The sequence below is a fragment of the Pongo pygmaeus genome, chromosome 8 (assembly GCF_028885625.2).
Source record: "Pongo pygmaeus isolate AG05252 chromosome 8, NHGRI_mPonPyg2-v2.0_pri, whole genome shotgun sequence".
Taxonomy (NCBI): Eukaryota; Metazoa; Chordata; class Mammalia; order Primates; family Hominidae; genus Pongo; species Pongo pygmaeus.
Window position 1 is genome coordinate 74272619 of NC_072381.2, and position 15862 is coordinate 74288480.

At 41.6% G+C, this 15862-nt stretch overlaps 1 protein-coding gene across 11 annotated transcripts in view; it reads left to right on the forward strand.

Moving 5' to 3' along the window:
- Positions 1–15862, forward strand: part of PBLD (phenazine biosynthesis like protein domain containing) — a 48998-nt gene that overhangs the window by 19937 nt on the left and 13199 nt on the right. For 4 of the 11 annotated variants that reach the window (XM_054436691.2, XM_054436689.2, XM_054436684.1 and 1 more), the window contains exons 2-4: positions 4923–5068; positions 14677–14776; positions 15305–15403. In XM_054436691.2, coding sequence (XP_054292666.1) covers positions 4985–5068; positions 14677–14776; positions 15305–15403 — 283 coding nt within the window. In that variant the 5' untranslated portion in view covers positions 4923–4984. The remainder of the gene's footprint in view (positions 1–4922; positions 5069–14676; positions 14777–15304; positions 15404–15862) is intronic. The other 7 variants (XM_054436688.2, XM_063670554.1, XM_054436685.1 and 4 more) reach the window with 3 other exon arrangements.

The window sequence follows — 15862 nt, forward strand, 5'->3', positions numbered from 1 at the left end:
GACCAGCTTGGGCAACATGGCGAGACCCCCTCTCTGCAATAAATACAAAAGTCAGTCAGGCACGGTGGTGCATGCTTGTAGTCCAGCTACTCGGGAGGCTGAGGTGGGAGAATCACCTGAGCCTGGGGAGGTCGAGGCCGCAGTGAACTGTGATTGATTGCACCACTGCACTCCAGCCTGGGTGACAGAGTGAGACCTTGCCTAAAAAAAAAAAAAAACAGCTGGGCCCGGTGGCTCACGCCTGTAATCCCAGCACTTTGGGAGGCCGAGGTGGGCGGATCTCGAGGTCAGGAAATCGAGACCATCCTGGCTAACATGGTGAAACCCCATCTCTACTAAAAATACAAAAAAATTAGCGAGGCATGGTGGCCGGCGCCTGTAGTCCCAGCTACTCCGGAGGCTGAGGCAGGAGAATGGCGTGAATCCGGGAGGCGGAGCTTGCAGTGAGCGGAAATCGCACCACTGCACTCCAGCCTGGGCGACAGAGCGAGACTCTGTCTCAAAAAAAAAAAAAAAAAAAAAAGGAAAGAAACTCAATAACAAAAAGAAAGAAAATCAATTACAAAAAGCCCCCAAATAACCCAGTAACCCTATTAAAAAATGGACAAAAGGCAAAGTATCCAAATAGACATTTCTCTAAAGAAGATACACAAATGGCCAATAGCTGTATTATAAAATGCTCAGTATCACTAAAGCCCAGTGTGCTTTCAGTGGTGTACGTTAATGGTGTGTACCCATACAACCATTTTGCTTTTTACTTTCAGTAGGGTATTCAATAAATTACATGAGATATTCAGCACTTTATTATAAATTAGGCTTTGTGTTTGATGATTGCCCAACTGAAAGCTAATGTAAGTGTTCTGAGCATGTGCAAGGTAGGCTAGGCTAAACTATATTGTTTGGTAGGTTGGGTGTGTTAAATGCATTTTCAACTTATGATATTTTTAACTTACGATGGGTTTATTGAGATGTAACCGCATCAAAAGTAGAGGAGTGTCTATATTTATGCAATAGAATATTATTCAGCCATAAAAAAGAAAGAAATCCCATCATTTGCATCAACATGGGTGAACCTGGAAGGCATTATACTAAGTGAAATAAGCCAAACACAGAAAGACAAATACTGCATAATCTCACTCAGTGAGGAATCTAAGAAAGTTGACATTGTAGAAGTAGAGAGTAGAATGGTGGTTGTCAGAGGTGGGGGTGGCTGGGGAGGGGAGTGGTTGGGGAGATCTGGCCAAAGGATACATAATTACAGTAGATAGGAGGAATAAGTTCAAGAGATCTATTGTATAGCATCATGACTATAGTTAATATACTGTATTCTTGAAAAATGCAAAGAGAGTGGATGTTAAGTGTTCTAATCACAAAAATAATAATTATGTGAGGTGATGCATTTGTTAATTAGCTAGATTTAACCATTTCACAATGTGTATATATATATATACTTCAAAACATTATATTGTACATGATAAATATAATTTTATCTGACAATTAAAAGAAACCATAAACAAAGTAAAAAGAAAAATTTTCTTTCAAATTTTGGTTTAAAACTTATTTTATTTACACTTTGTAATTCTTTTTGATACTTATTTTCTTTTCACCAAATGAAAAAAAAGTAGATGGTGTTTGGATACACTTTGAATGCCAGTACTCTATTATTTTCTTCTTCTTTTTTTTTTTTTTTGAGACAGAGTCTCTCTCTGTCACCCAGGCTGGAGTGCAGTGGTACAATCTCAGCTCACTTCAACCTCAGCCTCCCAGGTTCAAGCGATTCTCCTGCCTCAGCCTCCTGAGTAGGTGGGATTACAGGTGCCTGCTATCATGCCTGGCTAATTTTTGTATTTTTAATAGAGACGGGGTTTCACCATGTTGGCCATGCTGGTCTCGAACTCCTGACCTCAAGTGATCCACCCACCTCAGTCTCCCAAAGTGTTGGGATGACAGGTGTGAGCCACCGTGCCTGGCCTACATATTTATATTTTCTTTTTCTTTCTTTCTTTCTTTTTTTTTTTTTTTTTTGAGACGGAGTCTCTCTCTGTCACCAGGCTGGAGTGCAGTGGCGTGATCTCGGCTCACGGCAACCTCCGACTCTGTGTTCAAGTGATTCTCCTGCCTCAGCCTCCCTAGTAGCTGGGATTACAGGCATGCGCCACCATGCCCAGCTCATTTTTGTATTTTTAGTAGAGACGGGGTTTCACCATGTTGGCCAGGATGGTCTTGATCTCCTGACCTCATGATCGGCCCGCCTCGGCCTCCCAAAGTGCTAGGATTACAGACGTGAGCCACCACGCCTGGCCAATATTTATTTTTTTCAAAGAACTAAACGGATATTTATTAATGAGTAGCCTAGTTTTGAGGCGGAAGTTATAAGCAAGAGTGAAGTGGGTTCTTTTTTTTTTTTTTTCCGAAACATAATCTCACTCTGTTGTCCAGGCTGGAGTGTAGTGGCATGATCTCGGCTCACTGCAACTTCCGCCTCCCAGGTTCAAGTGATTCTCCTGCCTCGGCCTCCCAAGTAGCTGGGATTATAGGCACGAGCCGCCACACCTGGCTAATTTTTTCATATTTTTGGTAGAGATGGGTTTCACCACGTTGGCCAAGCTGGTCTCGAACTCCTGACCTCAAGTGATCTGCCTGCCTTGGCCTCCCAAAGTGCTGGGATTACAGACGTGAGCCACTGTGCCAGGCCATGAAGTAGGTTCTTTGTGCTAACAGCTACAGAATAACAGGAATCTGCAGTGACGGGAAAACTGTAAACAAACTAAGACTATTACAGAGGGACAAATATACATCACTCTCCCCAGGCACATCCGTGGGCAGGTTTAATGACTAAGCTATTTGGACATGGAAGCTTTCTGATTTTCCTACAGTTACATGGTAAATGGAACCAAGATTAAAATTCAAGAGAATGGTCTCAAAACACACACACACACACAGACACACACACACACACACCATGCAGGTCAGGTGCAGTGGGGCACGCCTGTAATCCCAGCACTTTGGGAGGCCTAGGTGGGAGGATCACTTAAGTGAGGAGCTCCAGACCAGCCTGGCCAACATGGCGAAACCCCGTCTCTACAAAAAATACCAAAAAATTAGCCAGGTGTGGTGGCATGTGCCTGTAATCCCAGCTACTTGGGAGGCTGAGGCATAAGAATCGCTTGAACCCAGGAGGCAGAGGTTGCAGTGAGTGGAGACTGCGCAATCCAGCCTGGGTGACAGAGTAAGACTCTGTCTCAAAAAAAAAAAAAAAAAAAAGAAAGAAAGAAAGAAGAATAATCTAAGAAATGCAAATGAAAACAAGATATTTTAAAATCTATCAGATTAGCAATGGTTAGACACTCTCATATACTGTCTAAATTGGTATACTTTTTCTGCAGATAAATTTAACTGTTTAAGTTAAAACATCTGTACACTTTGACCCAGGGATTTCACTTTTAGGAATATATATAAAAGAATCAGGAACACAGAAGAAAATTTACATTCAATAGGTTTGATCACTGCATTATCTTTACAAGTGAAAAATTAGAAACAACTTAAATATTCACCCAAAGGGATATGGTTAAACAACTTATAGCATATCCATAAACGTATTGTAAATCTATTAAAAGGATGTTTTTGAAGCATTTGGTGTCTTTAGAAAATATTCATACTATACAGTATTTTCCAATTGTATTGGAATGGCCCTCAAATTATGCTATTTTATATAAGGGACTTGAGCATCCGTGGGAGTATGGTATCATTAGACGGTCCTGGGATCTATCCTCTGTGAATACAGAGGGCCAATTTACTGTTAAGAGGGTAAAAGTTCTGATAAAAGCTGTACATCCAGAACATTAATAATGTTATTGCTAATTTGTGCACTTATGGGTCTTTATTTTCCAGATTTTTTATAATGAGCATATTTTTTAATTAGAAAAAAATGCATTCTTTTAAAAAATGGTAATAATATTCATTGGGAGACTGTAAGCAACATACATGCCTCTTGTATGTTTCATACACTTCATTAAAAGCAGAGCTTAAGTGGCTGGGCACGGTGGCTCACGCCTGTAATCCCAGCACTTTGGGAGGCCAAGGCGGGTGGATCACGAGGTCAGGAGATCGAGACCATCCTGGCTAACATGGTGAAACCCCATCTCTACTAAAAATACAAAAAATTAGCCGGGCGCAGTGGCGGGCGCCTGTAGTCCCAGCTACTCGGGAGGCTGAGGCAGGAGAATGGCGTGAACCTGGGAGGGAAAGCTTGCAGCGAGCCGAGATCGCGCCACTGCACTCCAGCCTGAGCGATAGAGCGAGACTCTGTCTCAAAAAAACAAAACAAAACAAAACAAAAACAGATCCTAAGCTAGTTCTGGCTACTCTGAGAAGGACTATGATTATGCTGCTAAGTTCTATGTATAATATGAAAAGTCAATACAAAATATGGAAAAAATCAATTTAGCCAGTATTTAAAAATGAATTTCATTTTAGAGATTTTAAAAAGTTAGGGGATTGGCCAGGCACAGTGGCTCATGGCTATAATCTCAGCACTTTTTGAGGCCGAGGAGGGCAGATCACCTGAGGTCAGGAGTTCGAGACCAGCCTGGCCTACATCGTGAAAACCTGACGCTACTAAAAACACAGAAACTAGCCAGGCGTGGTGGCAGGTGCCTGTAATTCCAGCTACTCGAGAGGCCGAGGTAGGAAAATCGCTTGAACTGGGGAGGCAGAGGTTACAGTGAGCTGAGATCGGTGCCACCGCACTCCCGCCTGGGCAAAAGAGCAAGACTCCATCTCAAAAAAAGAAAAAAGAAGTTAGGGGATTATATATCTTTAAATGTAGTATGTTTGAATAATTGCTTGACTCTGTATCTGGGAACTGTTCTTTGCGTCTGGACACCAAGTAAAACATTAACTTTTTGATTTTCTTTTCCAAGAAGAAGACGTAAAGCAGGCTACCAGCAATTTTGAGAACTTGCAAAAACAGCTTGCAAGGAAAATGAAGCTTCCTATTTTCATAGCAGATGCATTCACAGCAAGAGCATTTCGTGGGAATCCTGCTGCTGTTTGCCTCCTAGAAAATGTAAGTGCTTGGTTTTGAATTACAGTACTTGAAATTCTAGATTCCTGTAGAAACAATTACTTATTTTAAAAGACTAGTTTCACCTGTTTGTTTACCTCTTTGGTTTGTGTTCTTTGCCATCATATCAGTAATGTTGATGTATGCAAGTTGATTTTGACCAAAGTATTTGATAAAAATGCCTATGCCTTGGGTACGTCCAATGAAATGAAGATTCAGATAAAGAGGAACTAGAGCCAATTTTAAAAAAGAAGAGCTAGAGCTCCCTTTTAGCCATCAGGTTTTCATAGCACCAAGTGTTGAGGGGAATGAAATTAGATGAGTTTTGTGTGACTAGACATAGCCGATTTCACATTTAGCATAACAGATCCTAAATGAGTATCTTTAACCTTACCTATAGCTCAGGCAATTAGAAATTCTTTTCAGGATCAAGAAAATGAGACATTTTGCAAGGAATTAAGTAGTTAAGTAGAGAGGTAGAAGGAATTAAGCTATAGTATATAAATAACTTACTGAAAGACTCATTTTTAAAATGGCTTTTTGATTAGGATACATATTAATAGAATAGTTAAATATTAATGGAATAGTTAAATATTAATAGAATAGTTAAATAGATAAATATTAATGGAATAGTTAAATAGTTAAATATTGTTAATAGTTAATATTTAAATATTGACCTTGTGTTGGTCCCTAAGTAGTAAGAAACAAGGTAAGGTGTCCTTTCACTCAGAGCAGTTAGCACAAGAGTAGATTTTCTGGAAATTACTTCAAGAAGACAGTTAGCAATTGATGATCTTAAATAAGTCGTATTAAGTTGGGCAAAGTGTGTGTTGGGGCCTTCAGGGACAGTGAATCTCAACCTGGCTATACATGAAAATCACCCAAGGAACTTTGAAAATGCTGTCTTCTAGACCAATTACAACAGACTCTCTGGGAGTGGGGGGCAGCAGTGTTTTTTTGTTTTGTTTTGTTTTTGAGACGGAGTTCCGCTCTTGTTGCCCAGGCTGGAGTGCAATGGCGTGATCTGAGCTTACTGCAACATCCGCCTCCCGGGTTCAAGTGATTCTCTTGCCTTAGCCTCCCAAGTAGCTGAGATTACAGGTGCCCGCCACCATGCACAGCTAATTTTTTGTATTTTTAATAGAGACGGGGTTTCGTTATGTTGGCCAGGCTGGTCTCGAACTCCTGACCTCAGGTGATCTACCCGCCTCGGCCTCCCAAAGTGCTGGGATTACAGGCGTGAGCACCGCACCCGGCCAGCAGTGTTTTTTTAAAGTTCCCCAAGTGATTCCAGTGTGCAATCATGATGGAGAACTGGGCTGGGTGTGGTGGCTCTTGCCCATAATCCTAGTACTTTGGGAGGCTGAGGCAGGAGGATTGCTTGGGGCCAGGAGTTTGAGACCAACCTGGCCAACATAGCGAGACCCTGTCTCTAAGGAAAAAGAAAAAAAAAAAAAAAAAGGAGGACTGATGACCTGAACATCGTTTTTTACTGCTGTTGTTGTTGTTTTTTATTTTTTAAAACTTTTTATAAAATAGAGATGTGGTCTCGCTATGTTGACCAGGCTGGTCTCAAACTCCTGGATTCAAGTGATTCTCCCATCTTGGCCTTCCAAAGTGCTGGGATTACAGGCCTGAGCCACCACACCTGGTGGAATATTATTAATTGAGTCCTTTTCACACTTATTTTCTCCCTCAAGTGGAGCAGTAAGGTGGCCATCAAGAGTCCTTTTCTTACCTTAACTCTACATTCATTACGCAAACTTGAGCTGGTATTTTCTCTCCACAAAATGCAGAAGGTGATAAAGTTAATAAACTTTGTCCATTATTACAAGAGCTTGGGAAGATTAGTATGAAAACAATTAACAACCAGATTCCAAATCATGACCTTTCTTTAGAAACAATCTGGCAGATACAACTTCCTGTCAAGGAATTGTGGAATTGACTATAACTGCTTGTCAGAAGTCTTAATACATTTGCCCCATGTCCGCATGTAATATCCTTGAAGAGTTTTGACAGTAGTTTATATTGAATAGAATATATTCCATTTTTACCAGATAACAAGAATTGGATTATTCTCCAACTTACTCCTTTTATTTCCAGTAAATTCAGCAAACATCAGACTTATGGGATTGATATCTCTCCCTTTCTCTTTCTTTCTTTTCTTTTTTCCTCTCTCTTTCTACCTATCTCTCCATTAAAACATATTTTGTATGTTAATTATATATTTGGAAAAACTAGGAAATAAAAATTTAAGCAAAGAACTTACAGTTTAAAACAACACGCTTTAGTATGAATGGAAGAAGGAAAAAGAAGATAAGGAAGTCCGTGATTTGGGGACGCTCTCTAAAGAGTTTTCCAATTCACTTCTTTTGAGGCTAGGGCCTGTGAGACCAGGATAATTTCATGGCCTGTCAGAGACACCTGAATAGATATCTAAAGATTAGTTTGCTACGCCTCTTAGTCATGCTTTTCTGCTCTTTGGATGTGAGAATCTTATCCTCCTGGAGGCAAAGGTAGCACTTTTCCTAATTCATAATCAATAAAATTTATAATAGAAGTATAAATGGTGGTGTCTGCCCTTGGGTTCGTTGTCCTGAGATGGTGGAGAGAATACAGGTGGCCACAGGAAAATGTCAGAGACAAATAAACGCTAAATCTTATAATATTGGCCACAATTCTGTAGGAGTTCAGCCAGGCTCTGGGCTAGGAGCCAGAGGTACAAAGGTTAACAAGTTCACCTGCCCTTGAGGGGCTCAGAGTCTAGTGCAGAAAATGGGCATGTAAACCCATCGTTATTCAGTAGTTACCACAGAGGCTAAAAGACCTGAAGGTACCAGGCCTCAGAGAATGGAATAATGTTAGGTTTTATGAGGTAAAAATACCTCAGATTTTAAGTGCAGGGCTTCAGATGATTTTTTTTTTTTGTAGCTTTGTTTTAAGTTATTCAAAATTTGACCAGGATGAGACTAAGCACAGGAAAACCTGGTGGATAGACTAAAGACTAGGTCATGGTGCTTTGAGCTTTTTGAACACTTGATAAAAGACTACTGAAAGTAAAGTAAAAACTTCTGAGTAATAAAGTTCAAGAGCTTCTATAATAGTCTAAAGGATTTTTTGTTTTCAAGACAAGTCCATTTTTAAATTTTTAAATTTTTATTTTTTTGAGACAAGCAATCTTCCCACCTTGGCCTCCCAAAGTGCTGGGATTACAGGTGTGAGTCACCACGCCCGGCTGACATTTTTAAATTTTTAAATTTTTCACATGAGAAACATATAACACTATACATTAGGTGAAAACAAAAACGGATTAAGGTCTAAGTGGAACATAAAACAAATATTTGAAAAAAATGTCTGGGTGCGGTGGCTCACACCTGTAATCCCAGCACTTTGGGAGGCCGAGGCAGGCAGATCACCTGAGGTCAGAAGTTTGAGACCACCCTGACCAACATGGTGAAACCCCGTCAAATTAGCCAAGGTTAAAGACCAGCCAAAAATTAGCCAGGTGTGGTGACGCATGCCTGTAATCCCAGCTACTCGGGAGGCTGAGGCAGTAGAGTTGCTTGTACCTGGGAGGCAGAGGTTGCAGTGAGCTGAGAAAGCACCACTGCACTCCAGCCTGGGTGACAGAGTGAGACTCTATCTCAAACATAAATAAATAAATAAAAAATTGATGGTGTCCTCAGATGCCTGACAATCCGTTTGACAATAAAGACCTTGTAGAAACATGGAAAATGTATAGAAGCAATGTAAAAAGTAAAACAGATACATTATGATGATAGCTGGGTAAAAAACTAGAGGGACCCATAACTAACTACTGGTTGTGGTGGTAATAACCAGTGGTGTTTTTTTTTTTTTCAGAGACAGGACCTTGCTTTCTCCCCTAGGCTGGAGTACAGTGGCATGATTATAGCTCACTGCAGCCTTGAACTCCTGGGCTCAAGCTATCCGCCTGCCTCAGCCTCCTGAGTAGCTGAGACAACAGGTGTGCACTGCCACGCTCAGCTAATTTTTATGTTTTGTAGAGACAGGGTCTTGCTATGTTGCCCAGGCTGGTCTCTAACTTCTGGCCTCAGGTGATCCTCTCACCTCAGCCTCCTAAAGTGCTTGGACAAGAGCCACTGCACCCAGCCTAATGTTTTGTAGATTTTAGTTTACAACTTTTCCACTTCCTTGATGGTGTTAGAACTTTCTCCATCCAGGTGTGTTGACTTTACTGGAATCTTATTTACAGCAGAGGGACAAATGAACAATAAGGACTGGTAAGTCAGGGCTGTCATATTCAGGCTGCCATATTTCAAAACTGCCACAAGATGGGAGTATTTTAAAACTTTACTCTGATTTTCTGATCATTAATCTTTGTGGGTCATAAGGCGATGGAACCTCGGTATGCCAAAGCAGTACACTGGAATTCAGAAAGGCAAACATCACTCTGTTTTTGCTGTTGGAAATTTGATTCACATGAGATGGCCAAAGGGAAATGGATATTAAAGCAAGGGAATTCATAGCTGTTGGTTTGTAACTGTTTTGTCCAGTGTTTGAAAAGAAGCTCCTAGTATAAAATGGAAAAATTGTTGGAAAGAAAAACCAGTATTTTGAACAAATGCATCCTCTCTCTTTTGTTTGTAAGGCTTTCAAAGTTGAAGTCTTTCCATGATTCACCATTGTCTTGACCTTTGGTTGCAGTGTAGAAATTCAGTGAAAGTCCAGCTGCCAGTGGTACATGTGGGCTGCTACTGTTAAACTTTCCACGTGTCTCTGGTCCCTCAGGCAAATAGCAGGTGCATTTTTTAGTGTCCTGAAATAGAAGTTACAGTTATATAAATTCAAATTGCAAGAAATTCAGTATACCAAGGTAGAGAGGATTAAAGAGCTAGTGGGCAGTGGAGTTTGTGTCCTAGCTAATGTGTGAAAGGGCCCATTTGCAAAGAAACCTATTACCAGTAGATGGTGAGCTTGGCTACAATGTAGGATGCTTTAATACTTTTAAAGACTTATCCTAAAGGTTACAGGGAGCTATAGACAAAGAAAGGAAGGACGAAGATAGGAAGTTTGGCCAGATCAGATAGAGGAAGGACTGGCAGGCACTTTAGGTTTCTGCAGGCAAGGAGGCAAGTCCAGGAAGGCCAGCAAAGGCTTTTCTTGATCACGTTTCGATTACCACTGAGACTTGTGATTGCAGACTCTGCACTAAGGGGCTTAAATACCTCCCAGTTTCTATCAGGTGTTGTGCTCATGTGCATCTGGACCAGTTTCCACAGAAAACATTCAACAGGCCATGGAGAGTGCTTGAGTTCAATTGTTAACATTGTTGTCTTGTAGGCTGGGACTTTCCAGTGGCCCCCTCTACTCCTCTTCTTAGGTGGGATTTCTCACTTATCCAGGCCCACAGGTGCCCAAAGGTGGGACAGGTACTCATCCCACTGCATTTTCACCATCCTACTTCTAGAATTCTAGAGTATCCATTATGTTAAAGTTTAATCTCTGATTTAACAAGAGAAAGGGTGGGTGCGGTGGCTCATGCCTGTAATCTCAGCACTTTGGGAGGCCGGGGTGGGAGAATCACCTGAGGTCAGGAGTTTGAGACCAGTCTGGTCAACATGGTGAAACCTCATCTCTAATAAAAATACAAAAATCAGCCGGGTGTGGTGGCACACACTTGTAATCCCAGCTACTCAGGACACTGAGGCAGAAGAATCACTTGAACCTGGGAGGCAGAGGTTGCAGTGAGCCAGATCGCACCACTGCGCTCCAGCCTGGGTGACAGAGCGAGATTCCGTCTCAAAAAAACAAAACCAAACAAAACAAAACAAAAAAACAGAAGTGAGATCAAGCAACTTGCCTAAGAAGCTATCCTAATACAAAGCTCTTTGCACACACTTTTCTGTCCAAATCACCGAAATCTCCCCTCTTTTCTAGGTTCACCACAAGGCCTCATCTTTAAAGTTTTAGAGTATTTATTGTCAAAATCTATGTGTCTCAATTACATCTTCTCTGGTATTGTTCACAGTTGCTGTCTGTGGCTGTCTTGACTCCCCACCTAGATGCTAAGTCCCTTGAACACAGATCCATGGCTTATACACGAGGGTTTCTCAAACTTTAATGTGCACACGATCACCTGGGGAGCTTGCGAAAATGGAGATTCTGATTCAGAATGTCAGAGGCCCAAGACACGGGACCTCGGACTCTGCATTTCCAACAAATCCCCTTGGTTGTGTTGCTGTGCTCCTGGCTCAGCACAGTACTCATTAATTGATTGATTGCTGTTCCGTCTTAGAAACCTTGCAGGGGTCGATTTTCTCTGCTAGACATTGGTTTTCCCTGTCTGTAGCATGTTAAAGGGTTAATAATCGTTTGTCTTTGTGATGGGCAGGCAGTGTAGTATGGCTGGTTAAAGCATGACTTTGAGCCACTCAAATAAAAAGCTAACATGTATCAAGTACCTACTACGTGTTGGGCACTGGGATGAGTTATTTCTCTCTCTCTCTCTCTCTCTGTTTCTTTCAGTCTCTCTCTGGGTGAGCCAGGGCGTAGAGGCTCATGCCTGTAATCCTAGCACTTTGGGAGGCCAATATGGGCTCATTGCCTGAGCTCAGGAGTTCAAGACCAGCCTGGGCAACATGGCGAAACTCCATCTCTACTAAAATACAAAAAATTAGCCGGGCATGGTGGTCTGCACCTGTAGTCCCAGGTACTCAGGAGGCTGAGTGGGAGAATTGCTTGAACCCAAGAGGCATAGGTTGCAGTGAGCTGAGACAGTGCCACTACACTCTAGCCAGGGCGACAGAGTGAGACTCCGTCTCAAAAAAAAAAAAAAAAAAAAAAAACTTATTATGTTTCCTGTCATGATTTATTTATTTATTTATTTTTGAGACGGAGTCTCGCTCTGTCGCCCAGGCTGGAGTGCAATGGCATGATCTCGGCTCACTGCAACCTCTGCCTCCCGGGTTCAAGCGACTACTGCTCAGCCTCCTGAGTAGCTGGGATTACAGGTGCGCACCACCACTCCTGGCTAATTTTTGTATTTTTAGTAGCGATGGGGTTTTGCCATGTTGGCCAGGCTGGTCTCGAACTCCTGACCTCAGGTGATCCACCCGCCTCGCCCTCCTAAAGTGCTGGGATTACAGGCATAAGCTACCACACCTGGCCCCTGCTCAGATTTTTCTATCAGCCGGTAGTTTTAAAATCATGACTGATTTTTCACAATAATCACAGTTTTATGCCCTATACAATTATATGGAACATGTTTCAAAAGATTTTGAACCAAACACAAGAGTGTTTAATTTGCATAACTCAGAGAAGTAAATTATGAATTTATTAATATAAAATTATAATTATTCTGGGTTTCAGGAGCTCAAGAGCAATAAATTTGACCAAAACAAAAATGCATTGTCTTGAAACTTCTTTAAAATTCAAAATCTAACTAGTAAGCATTTTATTGATTAAAAATGGATTTTTCTTCTCAAAAGGAAAACATACTTCGGGTCCACTTTTTTTTTTTTTTTTTTTTTTGAGATGGAGTCTCACTCTGTCACCCAGGCTGGAGTGCAGTGGCGCGATCTCGGCTCACTGCAACCTCTGCCTCCCAGGTTCAAGCAACTCGCCTGCCTCAGTCTCCCAAGTAGCTGGGATTACAGGCGCGTGCCACCACTCTTGGCTAATTTTTTTGTATTTTTAGTAGAGATGGAGTTTCTCCATATTGGCCAGGCTGGTCTCGAACTCCTGACCTCGTGATCCACCCGCCTCGGCCTCCTAAGGTGCTGGGATTACCGGCGTGAGCCACCGCACCCAGCCGGGTCCACTTTTTTCTTGAGTTAAGAGGAATGTGTGTGTGTGTGTGTGTGTGTTTGTGTGCATGTATATATCTTCACAATAAACCTTGACTTAAGTGCTATTATTCCCATCCTAAAGGTGTGGAAACTGAGGCCATAAGATTAAATGACTTGCCCACTTTTACACTGCTACTAGGGGCTCACACAGGATAGAAATTCAATTCTGTTTTCAAACCCACATAATTTTTTTAAACAATTTATTTTGAAAAATTAAAAACCTACAGAAAAGTTTCAAGAATGGTACAATGAACATGCATATTCCCTTTCTCTAGATTCACCAGTTGTTACTGTGTAAAAGAAATTTTTTTTTAGAGTCAGGTTCTCGCTATGTTGCACAGGCTGGTCTCCAACTCCTAGGCTCAAGCGATCCACTCTCCTTGGCCTCCCAAAGTGCTGGCATTATAGGCATGAGCCTCCCAAAGTGCTGGGATTATAGGCATGTGCCTGGCCAGTTGTTACTATTGTCCACATTTGCAAAGCCCTTATTCTTTTTCTTTTTTCTTTTCTTTTTTGTTTTTGAGACAGGATCTTGCTTTGTCGCCCAGGCTGGAGTGCAGTGGCACAATCATGGCTCACTGCAGCCTTGACTTCTGGGCTCAAAATATCCTCCCACCTCAGCCTCCCATTTAGTCTGGACCATAGGCAAGCACCACCATGCCCGGCTACACTTTTTATTTTTATTTTTTATAGAGACTGGGGGGTGGTCTTGAACTCCTGGTCTCAAGCCATCTTCTTGCCTTGGCCTCCCAAAATGCCAGGATTACAGGCATAAGCCACCATGCCCAGCTAAAGCCTTAACTCTTTTTTTTTTTTTAATCTTTTTTACAGAGACAGAGTCTTACTATGTTACCCAGGCTGGTCTTGAACTCCTGGACTCAAGCTATCCTCCCACCTCAGCCTCCCAAAGTGTTGGGATTACAGGCGTGAGCCACCACGCCTAACTAAGCTCTCATTCTTAATCACTGTACTGTTTATTAGGTATATTGTGGTCTTAGGATATTATATGATCTCCGTTTAATTTCTTCATTTGTAAGGGTATAAAAATATTTACATTGAGGGTTTTAAAAATGAGATTAAGTGAAATAATGTACTTATTTTTTCAACAAATGTTTACTGATCTCCTACTATGCTGGGATGAATACCAGGCATTGTTCCAGGTCCCGACAAAGCAAGACAGCACAGTCTGTACCCCAACAGAACTTAGAATCAGAGGTGGCGAGGCCAGACAGTAAAGGGCACACCAGGCAATTTCAGGACATTTAAGCACTGGAGAGGAGACAACACCTTTAGACACAGTGGTCTGGGAAGGCTTACTGGAGGAGGTGACCCCTGGCCTGAAGCCCTTCCCATGAACGGGAGTAAACCATGCAAAGACGGGGAGGAGCGGTCCAGCCTGCCCAGAGTGAGTGCTGAACCTCCCTTTCACCAACAAGGCAAAGGAGATTGGGGTACTTCCTCGTGTGGAGATTGTTTTTAGAAGAGAGCACACTCTGTCAGCTAGACTAGATCTTAATGTGACAAAAGACAGGCTAAGCCAGCCAGTTTTTCACAGTCTGTTCCAGCTTGCACATTTATAACCCTTCTTCACAGGATACTGCAAGCATGGGTTTCTGAGAACCAATCTTTATAAAAGTGCCTTGAATTCCTTGGTAATTATTTCCTTTTAAGCATGTAACTTTTATTATTACTAAACTGCTTTTTAAATTAATGGTAGTTGTTGTCCAAAGGAAGTCAGATCTGTGTTTCTGAAACCTCCATGATCTTTTGTTTCTAATTAAGGAATTGGATGAAGACATGCATCAGAAAATTGCAAGGGAGATGAACCTCTCTGAAACTGCTTTTATCCGAAAACTGCACCCAACAGACAACTTTGCACAAAGTAAATATGCATTTTTTTTTTTTTTTAAAGAACTGTTCTGTCGCACAGTCTGGAGTGCAGTGGCATGATCTTGGCTCACTGCAACCTCCGCCTCCTGCGTTCAAGCAATTATTGTGCCTCAGCCTCCCAAAGTGCTAGCATTATAGGCGTGAGCCACCACACCTGGCCTAAATATGCATTCTTTAAAATAATTCTTGACTGACATCAGAAATTATTTTTTAGGTGGGAGAATGATCTTTAAGGAAAATGCGCCCTTATTATTTGCATGCAGATAGTAGATAGAGTGGGAGATTCTGATTTGGTTTTCAGTTCATCTAGGGGAGGGGGTGTTGGTGAATCTGAATGTGTCCATTCCAGATCTAGCACTGGGGAGCCCTAGGATGCTTGCCTAGCCATCATTCATCCTTTTACAACATGTTTTGGCTATTCATCATGCTAGAGAACTACTTAGGAAAAAAGAAAATGAGAAATCTGTGATCTGCTTGCATGGGAATGATCTCATCTCTCTTTGGCTTTTCCTATCCTCAGGTTCCTGCTTTGGACTGAGATGGTTTACACCAGCAAGTGAGGTCCCACTCTGTGGCCATGCCACCCTGGCTTCTGCCGCAGTGCTCTTTCACAAAATAAGTAATGTGATTTTCTTTAATGAATCTAACACTTAGCAAATGGCATTTTTTTTTTTTTTAAGTTCTCACACACACTTTTTCTGATGGTCCAAAGTGACTGGTATAAAGACTCTGCAGAGTTTACTTCATGATATTCATAATGCAGAAACAAAACCAGCAACCTTCAATAGCACTTTGGCCTTTCTGAGTATGTGCCCAGCATCATTGGAAAGCTGCGGTCAGAATGCTATTTTATTTTATTTTTATTTTATTTTACTTTCTGGTCTACAAAGAGTTTGACAACCATTTTATTTTATTTTATTTTATTATTTTATTTTATTTTATTTTATTATTTTTTGAGACAGAGTCTCACTGTGTTGCCCAGGCTGGAGTGCAATGGCACGATCTTGACTCACTGCAACCTCCGCCTCTTTCCACCTCCTGGGTTTAAGCAATTCTCCTGCCTTAGCCTCCTGAGTAG